The sequence below is a fragment of the Pollachius pollachius genome (genome assembly GCF_949987615.1).
Source record: "Pollachius pollachius genome assembly, chromosome: 15".
In the NCBI taxonomy this organism is placed as follows: domain Eukaryota; kingdom Metazoa; phylum Chordata; class Actinopteri; order Gadiformes; family Gadidae; genus Pollachius; species Pollachius pollachius.
The window spans coordinates 15,172,352-15,185,779 of NC_136948.1; the positions used below are offsets into that span (position 1 = coordinate 15,172,352).

The 13,428-nt window shown below is 43.5% G+C and overlaps 1 protein-coding gene across 1 annotated transcript in view; it reads left to right on the forward strand.

Moving 5' to 3' along the window:
• Positions 1-7,461, forward strand: part of kiz (kizuna centrosomal protein) — a gene marked incomplete at its 5' end in the record, with an annotated part of 29,555 nt that extends 22,094 nt beyond the window's left edge. Inside the window, 2 exons of the mRNA XM_079753075.1 lie at positions 5,614-5,651; positions 6,129-7,461. Coding sequence (XP_079609201.1) covers positions 5,614-5,651; positions 6,129-6,241 — 151 coding nt within the window. The 3' untranslated portion in view covers positions 6,242-7,461. The remainder of the gene's footprint in view (positions 1-5,613; positions 5,652-6,128) is intronic.
• Positions 7,462-13,428: the final 5,967 nt, after the last annotated feature.

The following is a 13,428-nucleotide window of genomic DNA, read 5'->3' on the forward strand; positions in this document are numbered from 1 at the left end:
TCATTTCTCCATTATGGCCTCGGGGAGAGAGGATCCTATAGTCTTTCATATTTGCTTGTTTCTTGTTCGTCTTTGTTTCTCACCCTCCCTCCTCCCCTCTCCCCTTCCCATCTTTCTTTCTCACAGACTTAAATATTAATAATCATGCCGGATCCTTCTTATAAATCTAGCATTTTTTCGATTGTGTTCCAGGTACCGGGTTGTATCGTAGGCTGCCGTCCCGGGCAACATCCGCAGAGGATGCGTCCATTAGAAATGTCTCGCTGCCTTTTGCGAAGCAGCAAACAAAATCACTTTGTGGCTGAGTGGGGATGAAAGGAATAACGTACGACGGAGCGAGTCTTAATAAGCAGCTGCACTCCATGTAAAGACCACTTGTTCCCCCCACCCTTTCTACACCCCCCTCACCCTTCCTCCCTCCCCCCTTCTCCTCCCCCCCCACCCCCTTTGTAAGCGGGTGCATGCCACCGCTTCCTCCTGCGCAAAGCGCCATTGTGAGCCTTTTATACTGTAGGCATTTCATACGGCACGCCTTTCTTGTGCCATTATTTTCCTTTTTACTATTCTGTTAAATTGTGTCTTTTTTGGGTTGGGGGGGATCTTTTGGGTTTTTTCTGGGGCCCGACAACAGGGCGAACTGTTCATGTTCCCGGATTTCAAATTGCACACAAACATCTTCTCTCTTTTAACTTGTTTTTCCGGGATGGGCCCTCGCTTGACGAGCCCTTGACTGAACAATCGTAACTTTATAAGCAACAGGACATGGTCTCAGGGCCATGTGGCCCTCTGTCGCTGCCAGACAAGATGTCATACTCAGAACTGGAGCTCAACCCTGCATACAACCGCCTCTATAACCACCACCCTCGCCCCCTCTCTCCCTCCCCCTCTCTCTACCGTCCCTCATTGGGCAGAGAGAGGAGGACACAAAATGCAACACGCTTGGGCTGAAGTGGGTTGCGTTCTTTCAGCTCGCCAGTAGGAGGGATCGAGGTACAGGCAGAGACCGAGAGGGGCGAGCAGGGGGTTTCAGCCAGGATGGAGTGACGGGAGCACCGCAGAGAAAGAAAGCACGAGATAGAGGGAGACAGAGGGACGGTGCCAAACAAAGAGGCAAAGAGACGGAGGGAAGGAGAGTGAAAAAAAAACAACCATCACTGATGTTAACAACAACGAAACAAAAAGCGATTGCTGCAACACACTTGCATGGGAAGACCTAGTTGTGCCTCACGGGGAGAATTGAAACAATGCAAGGTTCCCTATGTTTTGAAATGGTGAATCTATTAGCCCCACTCCTGTATCTTGAAGTATGATATAACTAGTGGATGTCATGCAGTATGGCCTGTAGATGCATGCATGATCCATGTTGAAGTATGATATAACTAGTGGATGTCATGCAGTATGGCCTGTAGATGCATGCATGATCCATGTTGAAGTATGATATAACTAGTGGATGTCATGCAGTATGGCCTGTAGATGCATGCATGATCCATGTTAAAGTATGATATAACTAGTGGATTTCATGCAGTATGGCCTGTAGATGCGTGGTCTAAGAGTCCAAGTACCAGACATTGACTCCAGAAATGTAGGCAGCATTTATAGGATCCTGCCAGTGGAGGTCACTGTCAGGCTCTGGATTGCTCCAAACATCAGGCATCACTGATCTACGTTTATCCTATAGGGAGCATGGAATGAAATAAAGCACCACCGGGTCATATATGACTACCGCTAGGTTGATATATGTTTCACAATTGTGATACCTCTTCCTGTTCCACTACATTTGATGACAATTGACCTTGGTCGGACTCATCCTGCATTACCTCTATCCCGGTCAGTAGCCTCCTCCAGTCCAGAAAACCTGCCTTCCCCTTTGAAAGCCATTCTCTTTTTGCCTGGCAGGCTGGCTCGCTGGGCTGCAGTACTGCCTTACAGCCAGCAGAGGGCACTCACATGTTAAAGAGGGTCTCTCCGGGCTCCTCCTGGCTGCCTCACACTGTGAGTGTGTTGGCCCTCCCCCTTCCTCCCTCCCTCCCTCCCTGCTGCTCTGCGGGCTCCACCCCGGAGCCATTCAGGCCTGTTTGGAGACCAGCCTGAGCAGTGCTTCTGTCGGGTCGCAGCAGGGCAGCAGTAGGAGTTGATGGGGACCGATGGGGTGATGGAGCTACCTGTGCCTTTAGACAAGCGCCGCGGAGCCAGAGAGCCATTGTGCTATTAGCATTTTGCGTGTGGGTGGCAGGGAGATGTAATAAAAAAGACAGGGTAAATAAAAGCATTGTACCGACTGTGAACTATGCATCTGTATCGACGGGGCAGGACTAGAATGCTGGGTCAGCATTCACTGCTCAGACTGAATCCCCTGTTGGCTCGGTGGTGGGGAGTGAGGCCAGAGGAGGTCCAACAAGGTGTGCTTTAAGACGTGGTTTAAGGGGATGATACTTCATGACATGTAGTGTGGCTCTTCGTGTCAGACTCTAACTCTAATCTATTTCATAACCAACTCTGAGGAGAAAGACTGTTGAGTTGGATTTGTTAGTGTTTGCGTTAAATATATTGTTGGTGTATCAGCATTGACCGGGCTTGTGCTTGAATAAACTTTTAGTAAACAACACCGTGAATGCATATAAACTAATGTGGAAAAATTGATATATATTAAGGTTGTTTTTAACAATCTGCATGGTGACATTCGCCAGAATAATATGAGTATAATAATATGAGGTCTGAGTAGTACTTTAGTCCTACTTCTGATGAGTCCTTGTGCTTGCAAGGTCATTCGCCTGAGATTTAACAACTGAATGCACTTATAGGTAGATAATAATCAATAATTCAACCAATGTTCCCTGGATATACAGGCACATGCATGCAACAGCCTTTCCTCCACTGTGGCTTTAAATATGTAAATGATTGCAGAACACCTGTACTGCGGCATCCATAACACATCTTCTGCATTACCACATAACGGGATGAATCAGGCAACAATCTGAATAACTGTGGAAAAATGCATGGGATGAGGCTGAAAAATGGACCTTATGTAAAGCATACCCTAGAAGTACTGCTGTTTCGCATGCAGATATGCAATGCACACAGTTCTGTTCAAACTGTTAAAACGAAAGAAAACAACAATATACAGCAATTTACCACCATCCCCCCCTCCCAAAACAAAAAAGAAGATGAAATGAAACAGGCGCTGTGAAATGGTGTGTGTGTGTTGGGGGGGGGAGGCATTACAATGGGCTGTAATTTGCATCATTTTTCACATTACGTTCACCCCATGTCCGTCGGAGTCTGCGAAAACAGTGGGCCAGCCGAGTCTTACATATTCAGATCATTGCCTCAATTAAGGGAAACTCAGCAGAAGATGAACTGGCATAAATGTTTATAGAAACAGGATATTAGATTGGAGGGGTCACATCCAGATTGGGCTCTCGTAGTAATAGCCCCGTCTTGAAATCAGCCCCATCCCAGCGCTCAAGTGGAACAGCTGATAGGCCATTCCCATCCCAGGGGGAAGTTGGAGAAAAGAAATGCCCAATTTACTCCCTTCAACGGCTATTATTGTGACCACCGAGAGAAGTAATTGTATGGATTATATCGCAGTATTTATTTATTTTATTCCGGGGGATTCGCAGAGATATGTTTGCCATAACAGTTGTAAATGCGCACACTTCTTCCCCCAACGCTGTGTTTGCACAACTTCTTTACTCCTGTTACCAAAACTTTTAAATGTGTTGATTATACGAGAAGCTAATGGCTGGTGCCCTCGGTGCCAACTTGATGCTGCCATCAAAACAAGGACATTTCTCAACATGCCCATGCATTGATGTTTTGTAGGCTGACATCGCCTTTCTCTTGTTACTTGATGACAGGTCTATTATACCATTAATGCCATGTATACCATTCATATTATGATTATAGTATGAACGATACCTCCAAGGTTATATTCATGTGACCTGGGTACGTTTTGTCATGCGAGGCTGCATGCTGAGAGACTTATAAGCAGAAGAGCCTGTGCGTCGCGTCACTCTGAGAATTTGATCAAGGGAAAAATAAGTGAGGCTGACATTACCCATGTAAAAGCCCAGGGTTATTAATGTAAATCCACCTGCATATCTGCTCTAATGAAACCTCAAACACTCCAATTATGTAGTCATACATTGCGCTGTTCCGAGCTCAAATTCAAATAAGCATTCTCTTGCATATGTGAGCTAAATGTAAGAGGTAAAATATGAGGATTGTTTTTTCAATGTATAAATATGTGTATACCCAGCATGTAATCAATCGAGTAATTAATCAATGCATTTTGCGGCAAACATAATCCAATGTTTGGTGCAGGCGTGAACAGACAGCGATGCTCACTCTCAACTAGCTGGTTAATGTTTTACCTGAATTGCTGGTTAATTGAAAATGCCCCTTTTTATCCTTAACTGCCGATTTTGGAGGATAGCACGTTGTCTTATTGACATTTTCAAGCTTTTTCTAGTCTGTCATTGAAATATAAGAAGGAATCATCCTGTTATCCTGTTGGATACTTAGGACCGTAGGGACTAAGGACTATCAAGGTTAGCCTGCAATGACTCCCTTATCTATATGGTGTCACGTGTCACGAAGCAATCTGTGCACAGTTATGATCACGGCCCGCGACCCACGTCGTCTCATTGGTTCATGTCGCCTCGAGTGGTTCATGGTGGCAGCAACCTATAGTTTGCAAGAAAGCAATTGGAAGATAGCCTGGGTCATTTACTGGGGATACTGTTGCATATAGTCACGACTCACACGCAAACACACACACACACACACACACACACACACACACGGACAAGGTCGGCCGGGCCAGGCACAAGAGATGGGAGACGGGACTGGGGGGGGGGGGGGGTACTATCAAAGAGGGTCTTGGGTTTGGAAATGATGTAGATGGAGGCAAACAATAGGTGATTGTTTGTACTGGAGCTCATCTGTTAAAAACTGTGTAGCAGGCAGTGGCTCACCCCCTCACCCACTCGTCTTTCCATCTCTAATAAAAGCATTTCAACTCGCCTCTGAATATTAAATAAATAAATACGTCCAAACAAATGAGCCATATGGATGATGTTTATGCTAACCTGGGAGGGAGGATAAGGATATATTGTTGGGCATTGAATGGACCCTGTGATGATGTAAATGAAAGAGCAGGCCTGAAAAAGTAGATGTAAGAGGACAGACGGGGGGGGGGGGGGGGGCTTATTGCATATGCATTGAGCTAGATCAAAGCCGTTTCGGGGGTCACACATTTACATAGCGATATCGCCGATGCTATGGGAACCTGGCAAGCCGTGTCTTTGGACCACTCCTACATAAAGAGGGCCTTGTGGAAGTCCTTCAGCTCGATTACAACAGGAGTCAAGGAAGTGGCAGCAGCGGCTGTCTCAGCTCGGTCAACCACAACTCTGTCTGCAGGGGAGTGGCTAGTGCATCTTTTACACTCAATGATGCAGATGTGTGTGCATGTTATTTGTGTGTGTTTGATTTTTTTAACCTGTGTGTGTGTGTGTCTGTGTATGAGCAATACTTCTGAGATGCCGCAAGTTTTAACGAGAATGCATATATTGGTTTCTTCATTAAATGTGTATGTTTGTGTTCTAGGAAAAAGATTAACAACACCAAACCTGGACTGTCAAAAGGTTTGATTTGAAAACGTCTTATGAATGTGCATGTGTCTGTTATGTTGAATTAGCATTACAATAGAGTAGTTTGAAAGAATACAAATTAAGTAGTAGCTTTTTAGACCCCATTACCAGTTTTGGGAGAAATATTTTGCAAATGGGTAGCACCCAGTCTTAAAGATTTGGTTACAATTGTCCAGAATGAGTTAAAGTTAAACTAACTGTGTTTAATAACATAGCTAATGTATTGGGCTCTAAATGAGTTGTCGATTTATTCATGTATTTAATTACTTTTATTTTTTTGTTACATCGATACCATTATTTACATTAAATGACTGTTACAATTAATAATATTAGCATATACAGGTGTGGATATATAAAATCCTTACCTTTCATTTTAATCACAGTAAAGGGAATGGCCCACATGATAATATATAACCAACCAGAGCCGTTCTAATATGAATATGTTGTTGTTGTACTCTGTCTCACACACAGCGGTCTGGGGAAATTCCGACGACAGCAACTCAGACATCGAAGCGGCGTTGCGTCCTCGAGCCTTCAACGCCAAGAACAACAACGAGGTCGACTCGGATGACTTCTTTGACTAACGACTTGCCCGGCGTGTAACTCCTCCTCCTGTACACACATACTTCATACATGCTGTACCTTCCATCCTGAAGCACTCCCTTCTCACTGTAAAGCAGACATTGATCGAACGACACCCGTTTCCATGTAATGGGTGTTTCATGGAAACGGGTGTGAAAAAGGATTCCATGTGAATCCTTTGCACAGTGTGTTGTGAAAAAAACAAAAAAAACAATGATAAAGTTGATGGCTCTCACGCCTGCTAAAGTGTGCACAAGAGTTGTCCAGTGCTTTGATGTTAACCCTGCTTCAGTCTCTTTATCTGAACAACTCTTGCGGGGCTCACAATAACAGCTTGAAATAGATTTAACAGATCTTTTAAAGCGATTTGTTTGCACTGGGCTGAACGTCAGGCATTGTGAATGCCGCGAGCATCTCCGAGTGCGCCCGGGCTCCGGCGTGCTCGAGTATAGTGATGTGAGTCACCTATAAAAAAAAAAATGACAAAGCACAATGGCCACTCTGGAGGCTAGCGGGCGACCCGTTAGCCCGCCGCTGAAGAGCCCCTCTATCTCCTAGGGCAACACGCACCAAAATATATTTTAAAAAAAAGAAGTATTCTGCCATTCTCGCCAACTCGTAACGGAGCGCAGCGATTTCTAACCCCTGAGGATATTTTTGGAGGGATTTTTTTAAGCATGTGTCTCCTCGTCCGGCAGGAAGTGATGGAAAAGGAACGTTTTCTAACACAGTGCACGGTGTGACCATGTGGTTTCCATGTCTACACAGTACAAAAATAATGTGTGACAAACTATTTGATATATTTCGATTTTAAGTATTTACACACCACCGCGGCTGTAACCATAACACGGTGAGTAGGGGAGGGGCCATATCAAATGTCTATCCTCTTTTGCGTCGTTGCACATTACATGCCCATTAATTAGCCAAACTTCCTGTGTAGGCGGACACGGTCTGAAGTTTACATTTACAGTTCATTATCTCTGCGCGCAAGCAGCCCCTAGCGTCCCAGCGTGTGTCAGCAACAGCCCATTAGTTAGCTCTACAGGTGACTTCACATACCTGAACCTTCTAAAGTAGGCCTCCACGCTCATTACCAGTAATGGCACCGGCAGCCACCACTGACGCACACCACCAAATAACACACACCAAAAAACTAAAACCCAGCAAAGGACTGTGGCAGAATACATTTTGGAGTTAGCTAAAAGGCTCCCCTAGCATAATACCCATGTTAAGGAGCGTGTCAACAGATACTTGTGGTGTGTGTGCGTGTGTGCGTGTGTGTGTGTGTGTGTGTGTGTGTGTGTGTGTGTGTGTGTGTGTGTGTGTGTGTGTGTGTGTGTGTGTGTGTGTGTGTGTGTGTGTGTGTGTGTGTGTGTGTGCGTGTGTTTGTGTGTGTGTGTGCACGTATATGAAGATAATTCCTAATGCATTTATGTTTAACAACACGATAAACATTTTTTAAAGAACCACAAAGACATTATGATGAGGTATTCTGCTTTTGCAGACCTGTTATGTAGGCACAAAAATATAAAATATATCTGCGACGGTGACATCACACAATACCAAGCGACAATAACAAACCCAGTGACATCTCCTGTTCGTGACATCAGAATCCAACCCGGTGGACATGTGTAGGAAGGAAAGGATTTATATCAGTATGTAAATTGCCCTGAACAATGACAACCCTAGACAGCACCACTTCTGATTCACATTGAAAGTGTGTATTTTGTTTTGGTGTAGAATGAGCTATCTTGTTGTATATAGGTGGACCCTATCAGGGTCCACTGCTAGTTTATCAATGTACCCTGCTATCATTCAGCTTGCAAAACAGCCTGAGCTGTCTCTATCCCATGATATTTTTGATACTATTGCTAGAGATCTCATTGTATACATCTCTGAGGTCACATTAAATATTGGTGCATATTAGTGTTTTTTGCATTAAATATAAAGCTGAAGTTATTTTTCAATGACCAGTGTACGATCACACTATTTTGATTTGGCTTACATTTGAAACACTTAAGCATTCCGGTTGAATATGTCTCTTTGAAATCAAAATTTTCATTGAATATGAACCTTCCTAGTACAAGGCGTGTAAAGTTATCTAACCTTATGACCACTTTCTGATACCTTGAATACCAAAATGTTTATTCTTTCATTATTAAGTGCAATAGTAGCAGACACTTATGAATATGAAAAGCGACATTATTAAAATTAGAGGATGCTAACAAATTGTCAAAATAGATATCATTGGCTCTTTGTATCTATTAACGCAGCTCAAGGCTCTTTGTCTGTCTTCCTTTGTCAGCAAACTGGTCATTACAGAGAAACTCGGAGTCGCTCATGATCAAAGAGGTAGTTTCCATTTTTTTATTTTTACATTCTGAAATGTGTTATGTTTTCTCTCCGACACCTATAGAAAGAAAGAGACAAAAGCATTGTGACGACTGTAATTACCTTTCGGCTGGATGAAATAAACCCTTTCTGATTGTTACAGAGAAGGGACCCAATTATTAGATGTTACTTTATTCAGAGATTCCCTACTAAGTCGGTCAATGTATAACATTAAAACATTGGGATCCAGTATCACCCACTGGCTTGATTAGCCAGTGAAACCTAGGCCTACCCTAGATCTCCACAGTTATCCAGCCTCTTTAACCTGTGGTGACTAGCCATTGGTTACTGGAGGTGTGTGTAGCCAGACATGTTATAGTTATGTGGTAGCAGAGCATTGCATTCAGCCTTCAACAGCCATCAAAGAATGCCATCCACAGTGTAGGCAGAAGCAGACACACACACTGATCATGTCCATTGGTAATACAACTATGTAGGAATAGTTCTCATCTTTGACATTGAGTAAGGTTTGTAAGAATATGTTTTGTTAAAGTGGTTGCCGCAGCTGTAGACATAATGGCATACCAGGCATTACATTCCAGCCTTTCAAAATCATGCAAAAGTGAGAAATGTTAGTATTACAATGGGATGCTATTACAATGGTTGACACTTGAACTCAAGACTATTAACAAATAAACCGCATATAAGTTCCCACGTCTCTACCTCAACTCTCGGTCCGCATTACTGCCAGACAACACTAACCGACTGACTTCCATTGACGAGCTTGCAGTTTAAACAAGCTGTATAGTACAATAGTCAGAATTTATAAGAGGTACAGTATCTAAGTTAAGAATTTGAAGTGAATTTAGTTCTTGGTACGCAAAAGCATGTTGTAAGCTATTTCTAAATGTTTTGTTGACTGATGTGTTGTGTCTTGGTGTGGAGAGAGTACATGGGGAAAAACCTTTCTAGCCCAATGAAGACTTTAGACACATACTACCACATTATCACATTCAGGGGGGTCAAGGGAGAACTATATATACTATAGAACTATATATTAATTAAATTCAATTAAACTCAATTCATTTAAACTCAAGAACTTCATTTTCCGATAGGAACTTTGTATGCACGCTACAAAGTGGATGTTAAAAGCAGTGTGACGTTTCTGAATCTGGTTTCAAATGTGGTGCAAGGTCCACTAAGTGGTTTAAAAATTTCACTTCCCCAAATAACTTATAGGAGCGGAGTAGTCTGACAGAAGTTTGGACCAAAGATGGTATGGCAAGATTTGTTTGGAATAGGAGTCATCTTAATTCCCGATGGAATCTAATGGCACCTCTGTGTACCTGATAATTAACTTTGTTTGAGGATCTTGGACACAAATTAGTATTACATTTTACTCCCCACTGCCATAATTGAAGGCTGAACCTTCAAAACCCAATCTTAGTTAAACAATGCTGAATTAAAGTTTTCTATATCTGTCATTACCCAGTGGCCAAGGTTATAGAATAGAGTGATATGAATACTTTTGCTCTGGGTTGCTTTAATTAAGCACTAATTGTTTCTTTATTGGGTGTTATGTGTGCCAGCGTCGGGACCTTTGACCTCTCCCCCTTTCAGGGTGCGTTGCGAGTGAAATATGAAAGAAAAAAAGAAATATGCCTCATTTCAATGTTTCTTTATTTTTACATCAGCTTTCAAGTATTTAGGATTGGTTATGGGTTGTGCATGGGAATGTTTGAGTGTGTGCGTGCATGTTTATGTGTGTGGGTTTATGTGTTTGCCTGCCTGCCTGCATGCGTGCGCCTGTTTGTATGTGTGTTTGTGTGTGTGTGTGTGTGTGTGTGTGCATGCATGCGTGTGTGTGTTTTTGTGCATTGTGGTTGGCTAATCCTCAAGTGAAAAAAAACACATTATTAAACACATTATGTTGTACAACTGTAGCCCCAGTCTGTACCCTAACAATTGACTAGGTGTGCAGACTTCCTACCCTGCCTGCACACATTGAGATCATGTCAATGGGATGCTATCTACATCCCAACCTTACAACGTGGTGTCATTTGAAAGCTTTTAGCAACCCCTTTTAGCTTGTGCAGTTTTAGGGTGAATAGAAGAATTCTGAGGTTCAGCCTTTTGTGGTTTTGTTCAGAATAATTTCAACATTATCTGTAAAAGGAAGTCGGCAGATGAAAGTGAGCCGTAAAAGTAAATGCAATCATAAACAACGATATGGTTTTGGTCTGACATTTGAATACTGGATGTTTTGTTGTAATGTATTCTTGCTTGATGGACAAGCTCCGGTACTTAAGTGTGTGCCCCCTATTCTCTCCCTCCCCCCCCCCCCTCCCCTTGCACCATTTTTATTTTTATCGAAGCATGATTTAAAGCAAGGTCATTTTGATCCTTTGGCTCAATAGGCCTCAATTAAATATTCATTCATTCTGGTCTGGCCTCTACGGCAGCTTCTTTGGGTGTGTACGTTGAGGAGACAAAAGACTGCGCTTATGATTATACACGCATGGACATTTTCAAAGACACCGAGCCCGCCATCATTTCCGAGTTAAACAATCTTTTTCTTTTTTTTCTAAATATTAAACAGTGATTTTTCAAGAGTTGTTTGTACAATCCTTACTTTGGCAAAGGGTTTTTCTGTTAGTGTTTTGTCCTTGAAAGCTGAAACAATTAGGGCAGTGTGAAGAGCGTCTCCTCCGAAGGGAGACATCTTCCCAAAGTGTTCTGGAAGTGTCGTGGAAGGTTTTTTTATTTTTTTTATGCAACCGATGGTGTTTATTGGGAGCCCATGTCTGCAGTAATTGATGTGGCTGATATGCAAGACATAAGTGGCTAATTCTGTGATCTGGAGGATAAAACAAGCCTCATGGACACAGATCATCCACGTTAACACGGATGCGACATTAGTGTACCTCTACTTTTTCAGAATTGATCGTCAGCATCAAGTGATTATCAAAATCCCAATAATATGTTGATTAATATAGTTGTATAAGCAGCCATTTCTATGCTACAAACTCACTCAACTAGCGATTGCAAAGTGGAAGGCTGCTAGGCCCTTGGTTGCATTGGTCAGCAAAACAAACCCATACAATGGACTAGGAGTTCTTCACCTTGTGTCACTATGGTACCAGTCTAAGGAAGAACTTCCCTCACAGTAATGAATCAATAACGCTGAAATACAGAACACAACATACGTTACAAGTTAGCTGCTTGCCACTGAACCAACCTGGTCTGATCACTTTGCTATACGGAACATAGTCTTTTTTTTTTTACATGTGTCGGCTAATTTAGCAAAGTATCTTGAAATGCATTTTGGATGAACAATGGTCCCTGGAGGTAATTTGCACATGAATGGCGTCTGTGAATGAGAGCGTGGGTTACAGAGGAAGGCCGTCTCTCCCTAAGCCGAGGGGGCGCCCGGCCAGGCCAACAAGGTTTCCTCGCCTCCACCACCACCATCCCCCCTCCCCGATCCCCCCCAACCACCACCACTCCAAAGCCCAGGTGAGATTCTGTGACACAAAGGGCCCAATGAAACCGTGTTTGGCGTGACGTCTGAGCTCGTTATGTCGCTGCAGCGCTCTATAGAGCTATAGAGGACTTCATGGAACGGCAGCGAGCCGCCTCTCTATACCGCTCTGAATACCTCGTACGCAATTCTGTTGCATATCAATCCTCCCTGGGTAGGATAAACAACCAACGTTTTTGTCATGTCCAACAATTGGGCCGCAGAGAATCCTGGCCCACGTTTTCAGGGCCGAGAAAAAAAAACATGTATGAGGCCCCAGTTTAACCTCTTAACCACCACTGTCCAGTATTGTCCATGAAGGTACGGTAAGCAATTTGGGGGAAATAGCCAGAGTAGACTGCATTTTTAAAGAATCCAACCGAAAACGACCCCACCCCTCCCTTAAGGCCTCCCTCTAAAGCCACTCCCTTAAAACACACTCGCAAGCTTTATTAACAGGTCTGCCTACTGCTCTAGTCCTGCTCAGTGAGTCCATGGGCAGGGTGTGGTGGATACTGGGTAGGTAGGTAGACCGCTATGCCGTCCAATCATGTCATTCGGGCCGAATGAAGTGAATGAACAGGCTTATTACAGACCTGTGACTGTTATAATGATTGCTGTCAGTTTGTAAAGAGAGCCACAACAAAGATGACCTCCAAAAATGCTTCTAAAATAAATTGCCTACCCTAACTTTAAGTTGGTAGTCAAGAGGTTAAACCAATATCCATTTAATCAATATGTGATTAAAAAGTAAATCTCTCCACCCGACGTTTGTCACTCACATATTTCCAAAGGTGTATTTACGAGCCCTTAATTTCTCCTGGAAAGCGTCTGGTTAACATTATCATCTTCGTTAGTGCAGTGCTGGGGTTGAGAGGAGAGGGCTTGGTGGGCCGCCGTAATGAAGAGACCCAGACTGGAGCCGTAGGCAGAGAGCTCCAACTGTCGCCTGCCAGATTCCAGCTTGAGATGCTTCAAATCACATTATAATTAACCGTATTTAGGATGGAGCAGAGAGTCCCTGCTTAAAGCGATTCCCATGATGCAGCCTCTCTCTCCCTCTCTCGCTCTCTCTCTCTCTCTCTCTCTCTCTCTCTCTCTCTCTCTCTCTCTCTCTCTCTCTCTCTCTCGCGTTCTCACTCCCTTTCTTCTCTCTCTTTCTCTCGCTCTCTGCTCTCTCGCACTCTCTTTCTATTGCCCTCTTCAATCTCTCACTATCTTCTCTCTCTCTCTCTCTCTCTCTATCCTCTCAACTCTTTCTCTTTCGCGCGCTCTCTTCTCTCTCTCTCTCGTTCTCTCTCCCCCCTCTCTATCTCTCCCTCCCTCCCTCATCCCATT